At 40.7% G+C, this 19,450-nt stretch overlaps 1 protein-coding gene across 1 annotated transcript in view; it reads right to left on the minus strand.

The window, feature by feature from the left end:
- Window positions 1–7,501: 7,501 nt before the first annotated feature.
- PMPCA (peptidase, mitochondrial processing subunit alpha) overlaps window positions 7,502–19,450 on the minus strand; it is a 69,403-nt gene continuing 57,454 nt past the window's right edge. The window contains exons 10-13 of the mRNA XM_085613102.1: window positions 18,604–18,694; window positions 16,250–16,312; window positions 11,840–11,984; window positions 7,502–11,080 (exon numbers count right to left, since the gene is read on the minus strand). Coding sequence (XP_085469228.1) covers window positions 10,911–11,080; window positions 11,840–11,984; window positions 16,250–16,312; window positions 18,604–18,694 — 469 coding nt within the window. The 3' untranslated portion in view covers window positions 7,502–10,910. The remainder of the gene's footprint in view (window positions 11,081–11,839; window positions 11,985–16,249; window positions 16,313–18,603; window positions 18,695–19,450) is intronic.

The raw sequence follows: 19,450 nt of genomic DNA on the forward strand, positions 1-19,450 counted from the left end.
GCACCTATGTACTGTGTGTCCAATCCCTTAAAAAATAAATAATTCCCTTGTATGATCTGTCTTTGTTGATTTCTGCTGTGGATTCGACAAACAAGTAACGGTAGACAACAAAAAACGTCGTCATCTTTAGTGATGAATGGAAAGTATTCTGCCTTGTCAACTGGGGATGTTTGTGGCATATACTGCCTGGAATAGCCCTGAACCTGGTATTTGTTAATTCACTTAAGGAACAACATAATGTATACTCATCACGAAGAAGGATCTTATTCCTGGACCATAACTGACTTCACTTTCACTGCCTCGGTGTGCTAAATTTAATAACAATAACCACATTCATATAATCCAACTAGAAGCTGATGACTAAGCCATCCCAACCAATATTAGCAGTTCAATAGGACAAGCTAATGTAGTTACTTCAGTTTATGGAAAAAATTTGGTTTAGAAAGTTACTATTCACAAAACGTAATACTCCTGAGATCATATCAACTATTTGGGCATAAATAGTACAGACCGCGAATTTAGGCAATTTATTTTATCTTAAATGTTTACAGGTGCTTTATTAAACAATTAGATTTTCGGATTTCCATCAACATTTACAAATCATTTTACAGCAGGATTAAAATAAGAGTGCTAAAATAATTTTAGTGTATATTTCCACTACATTGTTATTTTAAGTTGTACCATCGGACCAGTAAAAAAGTGCTTCACAGATACCCAATTGTTCACAGGAGTCATTTAAATAAATGTTTACAACTATAGATACATATACAAATTATCAAAAATGTTCTCCAATTTAAAACAAAAAAGGGGATTTATGTTTGATGGATGGGTACAAGTTATTCAAGCATTTTTTAGGGTTAGGAATAGGTAAAGGGTTTTAGAGTCCAGGGATAGGTAAGGGATTGTTACATTTTTAGGGATGGGGAAGGAGTAGTAAATTATTTTTAGGTCGAGCCTAGAGCAGCGCATGCGCTGCTTGCTCGACTTTTAGTAAGGGGGTTTTCAAAGTGCTACCCCACGCTTTGGCTGGCCTAGCGCTTGCGTTCACACGAGCAGCCGCCATCTTTCTTTTCTCCATCACGGGTAATTAAGTGCATCGCGATCACTTGAACTTTCGGCACCCGCACGGCCAATGCTTTTCGCGAGCTTGTTTATTTTAGATTTCCGTTACAGTCCTAGACCGGTTTTTATTTTACAGTTTTCTCCCTTCTCGGCCAATGCTTTTCGCGCACGCTTGTTTTTTAATGCGTCTAAAAAATATTAAAATGCTCAATGGCATTGTAGGGACTGGTTACATTTTGCAGAACTCCATTCACTGTATTTTCAATATCATCAGATATTATAATAACCTATATAAAGAAAATATGCGTGTGCAACACATGCCGTAACTGTGCACGTTGTATACCATAACTGGTGAATTTCAATGGTTTTTTGCATTCGAATCAGAACCTTAACTCAATTTTTTTTTTTTATTAATAAGAGGCTTTTTCCCCATTATCTGTTGCAAGCTGCACAGGGCCTTTGGCTGAACATAGCAGTGGTTTGTCACAGGGCCCTGCCTGCCGCCTTCACCTGATGCCCCCAGCCCATGCTGGTGCCGTTCACTGAATGCTGAACGCAGCAGGGATTATCCACAGGGCTTTGCCCAACCCACTCCAAGCAGCCTCTCCACCCACCCTCCCCAACTGCGCACATCCTTTTGCTCTGAGCACTGCGCGTCCTTTCCTATACTTTATTATTTTCGTTTTTCATTTTTTTCTTTAAAATGGTTTCAATATTTTGTGCAAAAAAAATTAAAATGTAATTAGCTTTGTTATCACCTCCGCAAACTGGTGCCTTTTTTTAGAGGCCAAAAATGGCAACGGAATTGCAATTTTCTTAAAATGTTACCGTGGCAAACTTGACTTTTTTTTTCCTAGAGTATTTTGGATCTTCACTCCTCCCCCCCCCCCCCCCCCCCCGAGTGCGAAAGTCACTTTTTATTGATTTATAAAGAAATAAATTTTAAAAAAGCACAATCACCTTGTGGAGGCAGGTTCAGTTGTGAAGCACCAACATTCTTATCTGCTATGGTTTTTATTAAATCTTTGGACTGTTCCTACTTGCACCAGACTCCGAACTAACTAGTCACGGTCAGTAAACGAGTCCTGGAAACGCATCAACCCAACCTGCTTGCTTTTTTTGGGCTATCTATGACTGAAACTTGTGATCTTTCAGACTACTCAATAAGTAGGGTGGTCCCCTTCCAGCACTTTACACATACTACGGTGCCAGTTTCTGAAATGAACCTTCCAGCCAACTAGGGTTGCCACCTGAACTGTTTTTAATTGTGGGGCCAGTATTATGTCCTAGCCGGGTCAAAAAAATTTGAAAATCGCCTAAAGCCAGTATTTTTTTCGCCCTTATAACTAAGTAAGTACTTCCCCCTTATCAATACATACCTTAAACAGTAAATATAAGAAAAAATCCCTTCAAAATGTGTAATAGAGCTGCCTAATGATCCCTTCCTGATAAAGTAAAAAAAACAAATATAGAATGGCCATATTAACAAGCATTGGCATAGCCAATAGGTCTCGCCTTTCGGACCTTATAAGTATTTAGTTTTGCAGCACAATATCCTTGGTGCAACATCAGCTGTTGCATGGCTAAACCTTGTACCTTATAAGTGTTTAGCCATGCAACAGTTGATGTTGTTGCACCACGGATATTGTGCTGCATAACTAAATACTTATAAGGTCCCAAAAGCGAGACCTATTGGCAATGCCAATGCTTTTTTATAGTTCAGAGATGGGTAAGGAACAGTAAGAAGTTTTTGTGGTTCAGGGGTATGTAAGGAATGGTAAGGGTTTTTGTAGGATTCAGGGATTGGGTCAGTTTCTTTAGGAAGAGCCTATTTTTGTTTTGCTAGTAACTTTGGCGCATTTTGACGAATCTTTGCAAAACTTTAACAAATAATTCATCTCCCTCAGGTCCTTCCACAAAAGGTCTTGAGGTGATCAGTCAAGTGGGACCAAGAAAAAAACAAAGGTTAAAGGGAAGTTTTTGTTACTCCTTGTACTGATACAAAAACTATTGTTTCAAAACAACCACTCAAATTCACCAGTTCTATTTTACTGAGCTAACTATAAATTGCGCCTCTGCCACGCACTGCTTATGACCTCATATTACATACTCATGACATGTTAAATGACATCACTTATGACATACTAAATGACATAACTGATCACATCATACAATGATTGTGGAACTGTCCAATAGGGTTTTGGCCCCAAAATAATTATACAAGCTACAGGCACTAATAATTTTCAGACCACCTTAATGGGATCAACCACAATAAGTAACATAACCTACAATTTTAGACAAAGAGGTTGACAGGAATACATTTGTCACTGTAAAAACACTTTCATCCAGGGTGTGGGCTGCTGATCTTAGTTGCCCAGGTGAGAGAACATGTTTGAGTTTAAGTTGGCCAATTGTTTCATTTTGTTGACATGTAGTGACAAGGTAAGGGAGGAGTCCAGTATGTAACGAAGGGATTTGACTGTTTGATTGAGCCTCCAACAAGGATAGTTCTATAAGCAGAGTAGGATCCATTTTGACGGTAGTTTTGTGAGAGATTAGGAGAATTCCCATTTGATGGGTTCAGTTTCAGGTACCCTGGGAACATTAATGCACAAAATATTTCCAGATCCTTATGTAGGGTGTGCAAGTCTTTCACCAAAGATAGCTTTAAATATAGCTGTATGTCATCGGTGTATTGTGTGTGGTCAGCGTATTGAAAAAGCTTCATGGAAGGATGATTTAGAAGCAGCTCAAGAGAGGCTTCGCATACAGATTTTCTCAGTTAATGTGTAATTTACCAATTTTACGAGTTGGCACCCGCTGCTCTTAGAACCATTCCTCTGAGGCCCATTCTAAGCTCCAGGATCTTGAGGAGGAGAGGGAAGAGCAATGTCTACTGAGTTGAAAGCTGCAGATAAATCCAGAAGACATACTTCATTTTCGTCGAGGATGCAGTAGAAGCCGTCTAAGATCTTGAGGGTGGCTATTTTAGAGCGGTATTTTTCTCTTAATCTATATTTGATATTGGAGAATAAGTCATGTTTGTTAATGTATGCTTAGTTGCAGGGTTACACATTTTTTAATGGCTTTTCCTAGCCATGGGAGGTTGCTGATGGGCCCTTAATGTTTGGTTTTTAGGATTGAGTGGTCTTCATTTGCTTTCTGAGCATGGGTGAGCTCAACCTAGTTTTAAATTGTTCGGAACTAGAGATGTGTTGATTAGTGTTAGTCTGACTTGTGTAAATATATTGAAGTACTCTTTGGTTGTTTTGGCTGGAATTGTGTTTGAAGTATAGGATAGGTCACATTTATTTTATTAATGTGGCTAGATCTTTGGAGTTGAGCTTTTGAAATGATTTCCATATGGTTATTTTGGGAGTAAAGATGGGCGATGAGGAAGAATTACTGGAGAGGTTTGATTTCAGTTCGCCAGTTTTGCAGGAAACAATTAAAGGAAACGGTAGCATTTCATAGAGGAGGGGAGCGCACTCTTCCTGGGTTTGATGTTAGCTCTATTAAGGTTGGAAAGGCTACGAGACGGGTACGCAGAAGTTTTCAATTTCCATTTTGAAGAGCTTTCTTCAGCATAGATTTAGACTGGCAAATTTGTATTTCTACCAAAGTCTTTCCAATTTTTTTAATTTATTTTTCCTCTAGTGTAAAAACAAGCTGTAAACGACAGCTTTTTGGCAGTGTGTTTCTGAGCTTTAAGTTTTGCAGGGGCTACACAGCTGACAAAATAATCTCTCGTTTTTGAATAATGACAGCAGATGAGATCTATCTGGTTATTCAGTTCAATCTTGTTGGGTGTAGGTAGCAGACCTACGTTGAAGGATTTTGTGGTGAATAATTTGTAACAGACTGCCCTGACTATCCCCTTCAATTTAGTTGTCAGATTTTGTAAAATTGTTAGGATAAAACCAATGCAAAGTTTAATATTAATAAAGACTAACGTCAACACCTGAGGACACGGACATCACATAAGCACTCGCATAGAACACAGCTTTTCCGGATTTCTTCAATATACTATCAACACAGACAAGTCAATGCGAATGGGTTACTAAGCTCGCCCAAACATTCTCACATGTTGATTATTACACAAAGAGATTCGCAAGAACATGCCAAAGCATGCACTCCATTTTTAGGTCTTACCTGCGACAGCGCAGGTGCTCTCACTTGCGAGAGATATTGTATACAAGGGGCTTGGAGCCCGCTCATTGCTCAACATTTGTTGGCTTGTCAGCGCATGTGGCTTCCATTGCTCTTCAATCGGCTGGAGCATGGACCAAATACGGATAGCTTCAGCTCGATTGCTCTCCTTCATCTGATCGTGTTGTGATTGAGGTTTTACTTTTTCTTTTGTCGTCCTTGTTGAACCTTTTGCAGCTACGTTTTACAATGCCACCCATATGCCAAAGCCGCTCTTTACTCCTTTGAAATTGATGCTTATTGTGACAACAGATGTTATCTGCTTTTATTGGGACAACAGATATCAGGATCGCAGGGGTGTTGCGCTGAGTCCTAAGTAGCATTGCCTTTTATTCATGCTGTACAGCATGGGCATTGCCGGCTTTGGCAAAAGTTTGTAGCTATGCTGTATAGCAGCGTGGTTGCTGTGCAGCATGTTTAAAAATAATATTAGTTAAGGGACTAGGATACATCCAGCGCTGATGCACTCAAAAAGAAAAATGCATTACCCTGGCTGCAGCGCTTTTTAAAAGTAGTTTTAGCCACACTACAAAGTATCCACACTGCTCTACAGAATGGCTCCAAAACATTGCCAGAGCCAATAGCTCTCATAGGCAAACCCTGTTGGCTTTGCCAATTCTGGTTACATATTTTCAGCTTGCACTATGCCTTTTTTCTCACTGGGAAGCTATTTGAGAACCAATGACATGGTTTGAGGACAGGATATAGGACTGCATCTTTACTAGTCGCATAGTCTCTCAAATGTATGACAAAATAATCATCAGTAACAATATAGGTCACTGCTACGGCTAGGCAGCAGACGTCTCAAATATGGAATATACGTGGCATAAATCACTAAAATCTAGGCTTACTTAAATATGGCCTCAGAGTTCCACATTAGACACTTTAAGACACGGGCAGCAGTACCATGAAGTATCAGTGCATTTATAAACAAATGTTGAGGTGTCTGTCCCAGATGCAAATCTCCACAAGCCAATCATATCCATATGTTTACGAGTGTATTTCTAATAGAAAATGATTTGATTTTTGGATTCAATAAATATGGAAAAGACCCCCATACCAAAAGAATTGATCTTTGGCTAGATGAGGCCCCACCAACCTAAGTCATTGCAAAATGAGTTCTAAGACCATAGAAAACAATCCATTGGCAAGAAACAAATTCAGAAAAATCAGTTTGGGCTCTTTACAGTGTGCCTCATCTTCTCTACACACATTTCCTATCCTTACTCCACTGAAACAATCTCCTTTGTTGATTGGGTCTGATTATTTTCTGTGAACACGGGCCAGAGCAAATCAGCTAGTTATAAATCGACTTGGTTTGCTGCAGCAACTACTTTATATCCACCAAAACTTCTGATTTGTAGACATACGTGGGAATATGGTAACTACCATCTCACTGTTCAGTGAAAGGACTGCTGGATGAATCAGTTATACTTCCTTTCAGCCATATGATTTACACCTCCATCGATAATTGTAGAGGTCTTCTTGTCCGTATGTAGAATCGTTCTTATGGTGCGCGTAGGATTACAAAACATTAAATGAATAAAAAATATGTTCCTCGCACATCCTTTGATAAAGGGTTGAACATAAGAATACTCTAGGCATTAACAGTCGGGCTACTGAATTTTTTGTCTGGAAGACATCTGCAATGCTGGATGTAGGATATAAACTTTTAGTGCTCTACAATGTTTTTCGTTGTCCTTACTTAAGCCAGATTCATGCTATTTCTTCCACCACTACTTTGAGGTTTGTACACTGCACCTATCCTAAACAATGAGGTTTTTTCTTGCTCGTTTGCAGCCTTCAGGCCATTGTTAGGCAGCTCAAGTAGCCAGATGCCCTCTGCTTACGGTGATGCTGTTAAAACACATTTTTTTAAATGTGAAAGAACCCATATTTGGATTCACAGATAAGTTAAAACCAATTTCAGGCACACTGTTGTTTTCCACCTGTTTCTCAACCTAAGTGCATTGTCCCATCGAGAAGCTGCCACATCCTCCAATCAATAGCCTTTCAGTTTTCCAAATCATGTACTTATTCAAAGGACTTGAGGTTCATTCAAATGAAGCTACTGTCAATGTACAAAACGAGCTTGTATTTGTTGCACTGCATATACAACTAACAGAGAAAGACTTTGAAACGTAACGGAGTGGTTATTCTTAGTGTGAAGCTACATAGGGTAAACCAAAAAACACATTCATTTCAAGACACAAAAAATGACATCAGCATCTGGTAGATATAATTTAATAATATTTCTGAAAATAAAACTGTGCGTTATTCACAGAACTGCAACAATACACTCTTAAAAATGTTCTACTGTACATGACACTGGTTTGGCATACAAGTGAATATATACAGAAACATACGACTAGAAATTTGGTAGCAAACTAACCAGAAGCGAAACAAGGCACAGGGATATATATATGTAAGTAAGTTCAGTGCTCACCAGAAACACATTTAAACAGCAGTTTTACCTTGCAGACAAAACCAAGACATGAACGTTTAATGGGTCTTCTGGTACTTGATTATATTTCTAAAGTGTTACAAATATTTAATTTTTTTAATAATCACTCTTAACAGGCAAATCCCGGATAAGCCTTCAGGTCATTTGCTTGCATCTAGGCCACCAGGTATGTCATAGCAGCAGCACAACTCCTGAAATTCAAAGCATGGATTTATCAAAGCCTTGACCCGGGGATATATACACGGATGCTAAATTCTTATGCTCACATGTAACCACCTCCTAAATATCCAGCCAACATTTCCTTAGGTCAATTCTTTTAGCGTCTTTGATATTTATTCCCACTGACTTTTCCCCTTCATATGGGTTAGTATTCCAACCATCCAGCTTAAGATCTGGTCAGATGGCATCCCAACAATCCACTATTTCCCAGCTGGATATTTTCTGTAAATGGAGAATCACATTTTAATCATCAAAAAAGGCAACATCTGCAGAACTTATCAGGCTCAAAGGTGCTCTAGTGTCAGAAGAACACACAAAACAAATACTTCAAGGTGCAGCTAAAAATAAAATGACGGGCCAAAGAAAGAGCTTTTCCTAAATGGATCAAAACATTTAAATAGTGAATTAATTCACCTATTTGTGATAGTTCTCTCAGACAACTCATCCTGGAAGAGATAAATTCAGACAGGCTCTAAGTTGCTGAATATGCCGATGAGCAATCTTCTTCAGGAATTACCGCCACCTTCACCTGTTTCCAAAAAAACCAACCTGTTATTCCACAGGGTAAAAAAAGCCTTCTGAGGGGTGGTGCGGAATATTCTGCAAAGATGGAGATACCAATTAACACTGGCTATGTTACAATTCAGAAAAGAAACCAACTGGACCATGAAGTCCCAAAATTGAAAAAGACAAAGAAGCAACTAAGGATACAGGCCTAGAGCAGCTGGCTAAAGAATATGCTCTCGCTCAAGGTACGCCAACCAGGCTAGAAAGAACACAAGCTGCGCTCCTAGCTAGGAGCCAAAAACTGTACAGAAAGAGCCGCAAAAGCACTGGCTCCAAAAGCAGGACGTAAATGGAGTAAGGTGTTATCCATACACTGCGTCCATTTTCTATACCAGATTAAAGACGCAACCTTATCTCAGACAACTACCACACAAAGAAAAATACCTTTTCACAAAGGCAGGTGTAAATTAGCAGCCCAAAGCAAGTTTGGAGGATAGGGATTACCTCAAAATGCCCTACAAGAGCAACCGTTATAAATTGGCGACCCTCTTTTTCTTTCACTCCACTTGTATGATTGGGCAAGGAAGGGCAGAACCAGATCCAATGCAGAGATCAGAAACTATTCGGGGAATAAGGAGGAATTGCTGCCTGACCACAGAACTAAGGCAACATCAGTAGCTCAATAGATTAAAAAAAAAAGCAAGTGAATGAGTGCTAACAGAAAAATATGTGAATAAAAACAATGGTAACGGAAGGATAAATTGCTAAAGAAATATAATGGAGCTTCTGGGACATCAGGCAAAGCCAAAGTATTCTGCAGTCAAAGATATATAGCAAGACAATGTTTAACAAACTCCTCCGTTAAGGGAAGTGGCTCATTCAGAAACAAAGACCAGGACACAACAAAGTATCCCCCTCCCACCGAACAGTCTTCTTTACCAAAGGCCTCTACAGCATTGCAAATGCTCTCCTCGTTCCCACTTTTCTGCCATGCTAATCATGCCACAAAGAAGCTTCTACCCCTTTATCTATCCTAAAAACTGACAGCAGAATAAAGCACCCCTGGAGAACCAATGACCACTCTCAAGACAAGGGCCAAACTGGGATCTGAGAACACACTCCGATAACACTGTCAAAAGCTATTGGTTCTCTTCATTTGCATTGCAGGTTTGTTTTGTTTAAAGGTTCCTTCTAAATTCCTTTAAATAATATTATTTGTACTTAGTTTTCTTGCATAAAGAAATTCAAGCTGAAAATGCGAATTAAAAGAAACTCTTCAAACGGTAAACCCGGTTTAAAAATAAATTGGCTATGCTAGATCGCGTGAAACATACGGTTCTAACCTTCCTATTCATACTGACGCTTTATGTCACAAAGTAGTCAAAACAGAGTCCTATCCTTGTGGAGTGATTAGAAGGTTAATAAATACCAGTTTTCATGGCTCACGCTTGGGGCTTGGCAGCACTTCTGATGGCAGGAGGTGCAGACTGCTAAGAACGCCGCAGGGGACACCGGACCAGCCCTTTTCCTACAGGACTAATATGCAACCTCCTGTGCATTGCATATTCCAATGAGGTACTGATTTGGTACATTAGTTTAGAAAGTGTATGCATACTTCTATACATGAAAATGGCGTTTGCTTGACGCATGCATCAATGCCTCCTGGCATGTTTTGGATGCTTGATGCATGCACCAGTCCCTCCTGGCAGGTTTTGGATGTTTGATGCATGCACCAGTCCCTCCTGGCATGTTTTGGATGCTTGATGCATGCACCAGTCCCTCCTGGCAGGTTTTGGATGTTTGATGCATGCACCAGTCCCTCCTGGCATGTTTTGGATGCTTGATGCATGCACCAGTCCCTCCTGGCATCACAGTTTAACGTTATATTCATTCACCACCTGGTTCTTTTGAACATGTGGAAAGGAAGAACGCATTTTTTTTTTAGAAGTTCGGATCACCAGTAAATGGGATGCAAAAGCATGGATAATTTAGGTCGAAGATTCAATATCCATAGCCCTCTGTGAAGGCTTCGTAAAAACTATGGTAGAACCCTTGTCGGGAAGAAATACTTGGTTTCAGCAGTGCAAGGTTTGGGAGACACCAGTGAGAGGCTGCAGAACCAGAGACACAGCTACAGAAAAAATGAAATGAACCGTGTGTAATCATTCTACAGATACAAAATCCCTACAAAACAAAAGGCAAAATATTCCCCCAATATGTGCATATACTTTAGAAGAGGTCATACAATGTTCCTTGTATTACTAGGTCAGTGATGACCCCATGTAAATGTTTCATTCTTTTGTTTATAAAAACACTTCTAAACTATTCTCCAAGGATCCCACAAGTTTCCTCTGCATATTTACATTATGTTTTTCCTGGTAATGAACATTCCAAAAACAAAGAGCAAAAATATATATACTTTAATACTCTGGTTCTGTACAGTATGGTTTTATCGGAATAGTCGGTATGTCCTAGGTAATTTGCCATCTCGGCTGCAAAGTGCTGCCTGTATGTGATCATAATCTGGCAGTTCCGTTAGATCTCCCAAAGCAGCAACAGCCGGTTTGTTTCGCAGCATCTTGGTAGCAACCCTCGCAATGTCCTCAGATGTCACCAAACCTACAGAAAGAAAAATAAATCAAACTCCGGAATTGATCAAAATATCCATCCGAGGCACAGAAGCAACGCAGGGAGAAAACCATTCAAGATTATACTAAAGCAATGGTGGGAAAACTCAACCATGTTGTGCGGCCCCTTCCTGTATCCCACAGACCACAGCAGAGCATTATTAGATCGCCTCAATAATCCTCAGCAAATTGCTGCAGGCGGCTGATCAATGGAGCCTCCGTTTGCTCACATTGGCCACTTCTTGGGTAAATGAACTTGCCACCAGTTATAAAGTGCATTATGCGTCTTGGATTCAAACTCCACCAGGCATTAAAACTAAAACTTCCAGTCACTGGCATTTCCAGGGCTTCACTCAACTGCATGGTCTCAAAGGGCTTTGAAAAAGAACAATTCTTTCGCTCGTGCTTAAGCAGTTCCAAAAGAGTTCTTATTTTCAAAAGCATGACAAACAATGTGAAAGGTGACCTCACTGCAAACCCAGTTGCAGTTCTAGTAATTCACCAGCTCCATAAGCGGTGACCAAACACCATTATCATGTTGTTTTTATACGAGCGGACAGATCTAGCGTCAAGGCAATAGAGCGCTATAGGAAACAAAAATGTATTACATGCACCTCCAGACATTCAGTCTCCATGCTGAACATCCAGATTTCTCCCAGTGCAACATCCCACAATTGAATCTTCTGCACAATAAAGGTAGTGCAAAGAAAAGACAAAAAACTACAACCAGAGAAGAAATCGCAGGACTTACTGATCAGGTTGCACAGTTCATCTGGCAGTTTCCTTCCGCCGGTCGCTAGCACTTGCCTTCCTACGTCCTCAAAAATCACTGGCCGGGACTCCAGGTTCATCATCAGCATTGACTTCAGCTGAGTTTTTGCTCGCTCCAGTTCAACCTGCAGTGAAAGACAAACCATCGGTATATGTTCGCTCGAGAGTTCCTGGCCCATAGCAAGGTCGTGCCAAACTTGGTACTTTTGTAAGCCCTACCTCTAGAAGATTTGGTTGATGGTGTGTGCACTAAAGCCTTGTACTATTTATACAGCATTAGCGGTCTATGTTTCCATGGGATCAAGGCCCCGAATGTCACACCTAAATAATCAAGTTTACTTTTACCCATAGCTTTCCTCCATTGGAGCTCTAGAAGGAAGGCTGTGGTCACCTCTTTGAGGGTCCTTTAAGAAGCACCCAACAATTCAGTATGGGTATGTATGTTTCACCTCTAAATGTACTTCCATTGTGTATCGCCCAGTGTAGTGATGTATGTGCTGGAGTCATCCAGGTTAAAACATTTGGGGTTGCAAGAGGAATATTTTCCCCAACCCTCTCACTATAGATTTTTACAGGAAGAAGGGCAGTGGAGAGGGGCTGAGATAAACAGAGTCAAAGTAAAGATTTGAAATAAACAACACATTTTAGAACCAAGAAAACTTAAACCTACATTTTGTTCAACTATCATGTTGATGCAAGACAATATACTCTATTTTACCTTACAATGATCTCCCTTCTTCTCCAAACCCCCCCATTTCAACCCACTTTATTCATTCTTTAGTCTTCATGTCTGTCTTTTCCATCACTGCAATTGTAGGGAGAGAGGTGAAACATACCACTAGATGACATAGTTTGCCCATCGCCTCCCTCCGCAATATGCGGTAGCCCAAGAGCCTGTCTTTTCTTTTATCCTAGCATTGCATTACACATGAAGAGCTCAATCTTTTCTGACGGCATTTAACCTCTCTTGCCTCGAAAAACCATTTTAGCCCAGCCTTGGACCAAGTCTTTGCTGTCAAGCGATGAAAAGGGAAAGACGCAACGTTATTTAGTGAACAGGCTGGAGGATGAAGCAGGGCAATGTCAGTGGAGGGAGACAGAAGTAAATGGTCTCCCTATACGTTAAACATATACAATGCTGTCCTGAGATAAACACCTTTTATAAAACTTATCACAATAAGCAGTACCCTTTAAGACGCCCACCCCAGCTGTCTTAGAAACCTTCTGGTTATGTTGGATTTTCACTTTCTAACAGAAAAGACCCTTGTCACAACGCGAGTGGCACTTACACGTTAACTAGACCACTGCCTCCTTGTTAAGCACTTCAAAATTAAATCAGATTGCAAAAACATTAAGAATTTAACTCCCGGGTCCAATGATGACTTAAGATGTTGACATGTTGACCATTGAATTATGTCTTCTTTATACACAACCTGACAGCTCCCTGTATTACGTTGTCATGCTAATGTGGACTACTGTGTTTGTTGGCTGTATTGGCCGTTTTGCAAAATGTTCAATTAAAAAAAAAAAAAAAAAAATCTTTGGGATTCAAATCGTGTTCGTGCAGTAAGCAAAGCATTTTGTGGAGTAATAAGAACTGTGCACAAAATAGTTCCATTAACAATGCTTTGTAGGTTATTCAAGAATGCATAATCTCTCATGATTTCCCTTTCACTTTGTGTGTTTTTTTCAGTATTCTGCAGCTGCTTTAGGGATAGTAACAGTCAGAGGCACCTAGATGACTGGGGTGATTCTCAATCTGCTCCCGTCTAAGTACAGGAGTCAAAAGGCAATGGTGGCAGAACGCAAACTGTTGGTATATCAAATCCCCCCACAACCTCTGCGCTCCTTTGAGAGATAATGTGGATAAAGCCAGGCATCTGTTAACACTCAAATGTAAAACAAGCATCGGCACAGCAAACAGTTCTCGCCTACATGAGCTGTTACTTTAGGCAATTTGTTATAGACCTACAAGACAGCAGTGCAGATGCTTTTCAGTGTGGCAAAACTATTTTAAACAAGCCCTATTATACAGCCAGGGCTAATGCCCTTTTTTATTTCCTAAAAGTGCATTAGCGCTGGATGCATCATAGACATTTTTTCATTATTATTTTTAACCATGCTGCATAGCAGCCACACTGCTATACAGTATGGCTACAAATCAATGCCAAAGTTGGCAATGCCCATGCTGTACAGCCTGAACAAAAAGCAATGGCAGAGACAAAATTCTCAAAGTCAGGACTTATTGGCTTAGCCAATGCTTGTTAGGTGTCGGCACAACACTCCTGTGATTCTGAGCAAATCAGTTACTATCCACATGCATAAAAAAGAAAATAAGATACATTTGGTAAAAAATCTTATCACAAAGAAAGGAACGTGCTCATGTCCATGTCTTAGTGAAAATGCATTTGGAAGCAGATAACGTACTGTAAAAAACAAAAACAAACAGGTTACATCTGTTGTCACTATAAACATCCATTTCAAAGGAAAAAAGTGTTTTTTTGACGTGTGTGTATTATAGTAAAACAAAGCTACAAATGGCAAGAGCTTCAACAAGGACGACTGTGGATACGAAAAGAAAAGTAGTACCTCAATCACAGCACTAACAGCGCACGGACAGCAATCAAGCTGAAGCAATCGGTACTTGGTTCATGCTCCAGCCGAAAGAAGAAGTAGTGAAGCCAGCATGCGCGTGTCAATTAGAAGGTAGCAAATAAGAGTGACAAAGCCAATCAAAGTTCAGTAATGGGTGTGCTGCAAGCCCCTTGTTGTTTACAATGTCTCTCACGAGCATATGCAACGTCACAGTGGAGACCTAAACATTGTTATCCAAGTGCACACACCCTCCATATGCTTAGGCCGTTTTTTGTTTTTCAAAATCTGCTGTGAAGGAGTCTAAACTTGAGGGTACATCAGGGAAGTGTACTCTTCTCAGCTTTATGGCAAACACATACAAGAATTCCAATCTGCCAAAAGCCAAACTGCTAAGAAGGGCCCTGCTCCTTTCCCGCTGGTAGCCACGTGTCTGTGAATATTTCCACCTTCACCAGTAGTTACCAACAACAGAGTCTTTTATAGATGGAGTCTTTTAGTGCCAAAATCGCTTTTTGAACCAATTTCGAAATATTGTAAATTTGTTGTTTGCAGAGATTATTCCGAATGCCAGGGCTAGCACTACTTACGAACAATCACATTAAAACGAAGTGTGATATTTTGAACTATTCCAGGTCATCCTAAGCTGTCGCGATGACCTGGAAGTGCTAGTGTTATCACATTTTAAGTTCTACTGCTGAGCTCTTCTCAACAATAGGCAGAGTTCGCCACCATGTGGCGTACTCATAAATAAGTGCTTGTGTTTAGAAATAAGTGCCCGGGTCGTACACCGGCAAATACCTGCACACATTAAGCTCTGCTTAGTATAAAGGTTAAGTCTGTACTCATTTGTAGTAGGTGGCATCTAGGCTCAAACTACATATGAACACAGCTCCTCCTTGTGGGTGAGAAGAAAAAAAAAAAGTTTTCGCAGGTGCCCTTTTATCTAGGGGTGGGCGGAATTTGCGTAATCGCGTTACGCAAATCTCCACGAAACGGTAAAAAATCTCTGCGAACACGTAGAAATTTCGCGAACACGCGGTATTGCTTGTTCGCGATGCTTTTTTCCTGTTCACAGTTGCTGTTTGCGTGCTCGGGAAGGAATATCTCGCGAACACGCATTTTGAGAACGCGAACAAGAAAAAATTTCGCAAAGTCGCGGAAAGCAGAATTTTGGGCAATTTCGCGTTCTCCGCGGAACGCGAAATTACCGAAATTTCGCAAATTCCGCGAGCGGAACGGAATTTACCGCCCAGGCCTACTTTTATCCCAGTGTACACCATTCTTAATATTTCTTTCATACATGTCCTGAATATCTGTGCATAATAAAATGTGATTTTTCGGCTAATAGAACCTTGGTGTAAGAATGTCTAGCTGGAGATGGACGCTATGTGTCCATGGGAAACTGCGTTGGTACAGACGGGTCTTAGAATTTATTTTTATACTTCTAGAAGCTACAGAATGTCAAAGTTAAGGGTTCCCTTAGGTGTATGGACCGCAGAATTGGAGACTGCACTCCACAGCCACAACGAAAGCTTTGCTTGGCACACTTATCCTTCTTGCCGCCTGTCTTTAAGTCTAGTTTTCCTACCAAATGTACTGAATTTTGGTATGCGGTCTTGATGTTGGGGGTCAGGGGGTGTCAAATTCATTCTATGATACAGGCTGCCTTCCGTATAATGTCCACTGAGCATCAGGTAAATTCCTGTGTGCTTCACTTCCATCACATATAAAGGTTTCCTGATACGGTCAGCCTTTGATTTAAAAATTAAAAACAAGCTGAAGTGTAGCCACTCACCTCCCCGACTGCTCCTGCCATTAGTGTGAATTCCCTCGTAATGATCTCTACCATTTCTCGGACCTATGAAAAGGGGGTAAATATTAGAACAGTATGGAAGAAGTTCTTGTAGCCTATACACAGCCAAAGATGGTTACTAAAAGAGGAGAGGACTACTGTAAAATACAAAATCATTACATTTACAGACAGCATCATCTTTCATCCAACAGCACCGCTTCAATGTTGGTCTCTCATAGGCAATTCATCCGCCCAGACCAACTGTGGCATGAAATGCTCCTTCGGCCATTGCCATCTCAGTTTTCAGAACATGTTACCAATGGAAAATGTACAGTATTTTATTGCCATTCGTATAAAGCACAGTCTGTGATTATTATAAACATATATTATTAGTTATCCTCAGATTGTTAATTTCCCATGCAGGTCAGAGTCTGAAAATAACTGATCATATGATTTAGAGTATTCTCTTCCTTATATGGCAATGCCTCTGCTCAAAAAACCACACGTTGACCTAGCCACACCTGAAAACAGACCGATCTCTCCGCTACCATACCCGACTGAAGTCTCTGAGAAACTGATCAACCGATGCCTCAACAACCACCAGCTCGTCGATGCCACACGGTCCGGATTCAGGCCAAAGACAGTACAAAAACAACACTCATCGTCGCCACAGATGACATCCACATGATCCCTGACCGAGGAGCCCTTATTGTCCTGGATCTCAGAAGCATTTGACACGGTCTTACACCCCATCCTCATCAGGCACCTGCACTGGATGGGCATCTAAAAACCTGCTCTCCACTGGATGGGTTCATTCTTAATGGATAGAACACAAGCTGTCATCCTGGCACCTTACTCCTTGGAAGCCCGCAAACTCATCTACGGAGTGCCTCAAAGTTCATTGCTTATCCCCACCTTCAACGCATGAATGATCCTTCTAGCCAACGTCATCTGTGCACACGACATCCACATCCTCTCCTGCGCCGAAGACGCGCAACTCGTACTCTCTCTTCCGGACAAGACCCCCAACACAAGAAACAAGTTCAACACCTGTGTGACTAAAGTCACTAATTGGAGTAAAACGAAATGTCTCAAGCTCAACATTGACAAGACATAAGTAGTGATCTGTAGCAAAAACACCTCGCCATAGGACTCCAACTGGTGGGCGACTAATTTGAACCCACACCCAGCACCGATGCCAGGAACTCTGGAATAATCATTGACCGCACAATTCAACGCCATCACTGCATCCTGCTTCCACACCCTGAAGAGGCCAAGGAAGATCTTCAAATGGCTCACAAGCAATACTATAAAAACTGTCACTCATACCCTAGTCACCAGCAAGTTGAACTATGGGAACAACCTCTACAATGGGATCACCAGGCAACTCACTAGAAGACTACAAACCATCCAGCACTCGGCATCCAGACATCCTCAACCTGCCACACAGAACTCCCATCACAACACCACACCAAGCTCCACTGGCTCCCGTTACACAAACTTACTCAATTCAAACTCCTCAAACACATTCAAGGCACTACACAACTTAGCGTCCACCTACCTGAACGGCTGCATCTTCTTCCACCAACCACCCAGACACCTCCACTCCGCAGGACTCCTAGTTGCACATATCCCGCACATACACAAAACCAGATCAGGAGGATCGGTCTTCTTTTACATCACTACTAAAGCGTGGAACATCTTAACTCCATATCAGAGCCACCTCTTCTCTTCTTGAATTCTGCAAGAAGCTGAAGACCTGGCTTTTCAATCAACCGACCTATGATGGGCAGGGCTAGGCACACAACTGCTCAGCGCCTGGATATCCTCGCAGTTGATAGTGTGCTTTACAAATCCACAAAACATAACACGAACACAATGACTTTTTTGGTTTTGGATGATCGGTGGTCTGATATGTAAAAGGGTCAGTTATGGTCCTTTTGGATAGTTTGTAAATGATCTGAAATCACTGAATCAAGTGTTCGAGGAAATGTGACTGTAGGTGCTCTCTTAATGTGGAGCTCTTGGGTCAATATATCCCCCTTACTGGGGGTTTAGAGCTAGCAGCAAACTGTAATGTAAAAAGTTGTTCCAGGCAGGTTTCCAATGACATTAATTACATCATTCTGATGTTCCAGGTCATCCCTTTTTATGTCCACTTTACAAACACCAGGACACCAGTGCTTTTTCCATTCAACCCAAGGCGTTTTATTTTGATTTACAGTACGAGAGAGAAAATAATTATTCTTATGTATGCATTTAGGGGGATTTCATTCATACAAAGAATATTGTAAACAAGCATCAAGTGACACAAAATGTAATCATCAATGAAGGTGATCAGTCAGTCTAGAAAGTACCTGTCTTGGATCAGCACTGGCATGTATGCACAGGAGCCCAGTATCTTCATAACTGTGATGATATGAAGTTGCATTGTACATCCAGTGGTGTCTAAAGATGGAAAATAGAATTAATGTACATGAGCATCTCAAAGCTTTAATTCACTGATGAAGACTAACAAAACAAACCCTTCTGAGGTTGCCTGTGTTCCCGTTCAAAGTGGACACGCCCAGCTACTTTGGTCTAGACTACCCCTTTTCGGATGGGCAAAAACTTGTTGGCATATGGCGGATGCCTCTATCTGAGACAAGATAACACCATTAGACGGAAGCCCAGAGTAATTACCAATAGTTGGGTCTGATTTAAGCATTCAATTCATCATTTTTCGTGCTGTCTACATAACGGAGCCAGCTAGTCAACATTACAAGAAAAAATGTGAACATTTAACAGAGTACAGCTACATCTTTACATATTGAATTGGAAACAGAAAGACAATCTGAGATCTGCTTACAGAATGAAGTACACATTTTGCCCTGGGCTGTAATATTTTGCCAAGGTATACTATCTGGTCAACATTATTTAGAACAGAAATTCCTTACCATAGCAACGGATTTAAAAATATGTTGCAAAATTCGTAACATTCTGGATATCCCTTCTACAATAAGCATGTCACTTTCTGGGTTAATAAATACAAAGGGCTTTGAGTTTAGTGAACAGAACCAATGTTTTTCTTTTATCTTAAATAGTGAAGGATGCTAATAATGAAAAGTTCATGCACAATTGCGTCAACTGCAGTTTTCTAATGTACTTCAGGAATTAAACATACAAGTAACTGTTCCTATGTAGGAATAATACCAAACCGCGGCA

This window comes from Triturus cristatus, chromosome 1_2 (assembly GCF_964204655.1).
Source record: "Triturus cristatus chromosome 1_2, aTriCri1.1, whole genome shotgun sequence".
NCBI classification, from domain to species: Eukaryota; Metazoa; Chordata; class Amphibia; order Caudata; family Salamandridae; genus Triturus; species Triturus cristatus.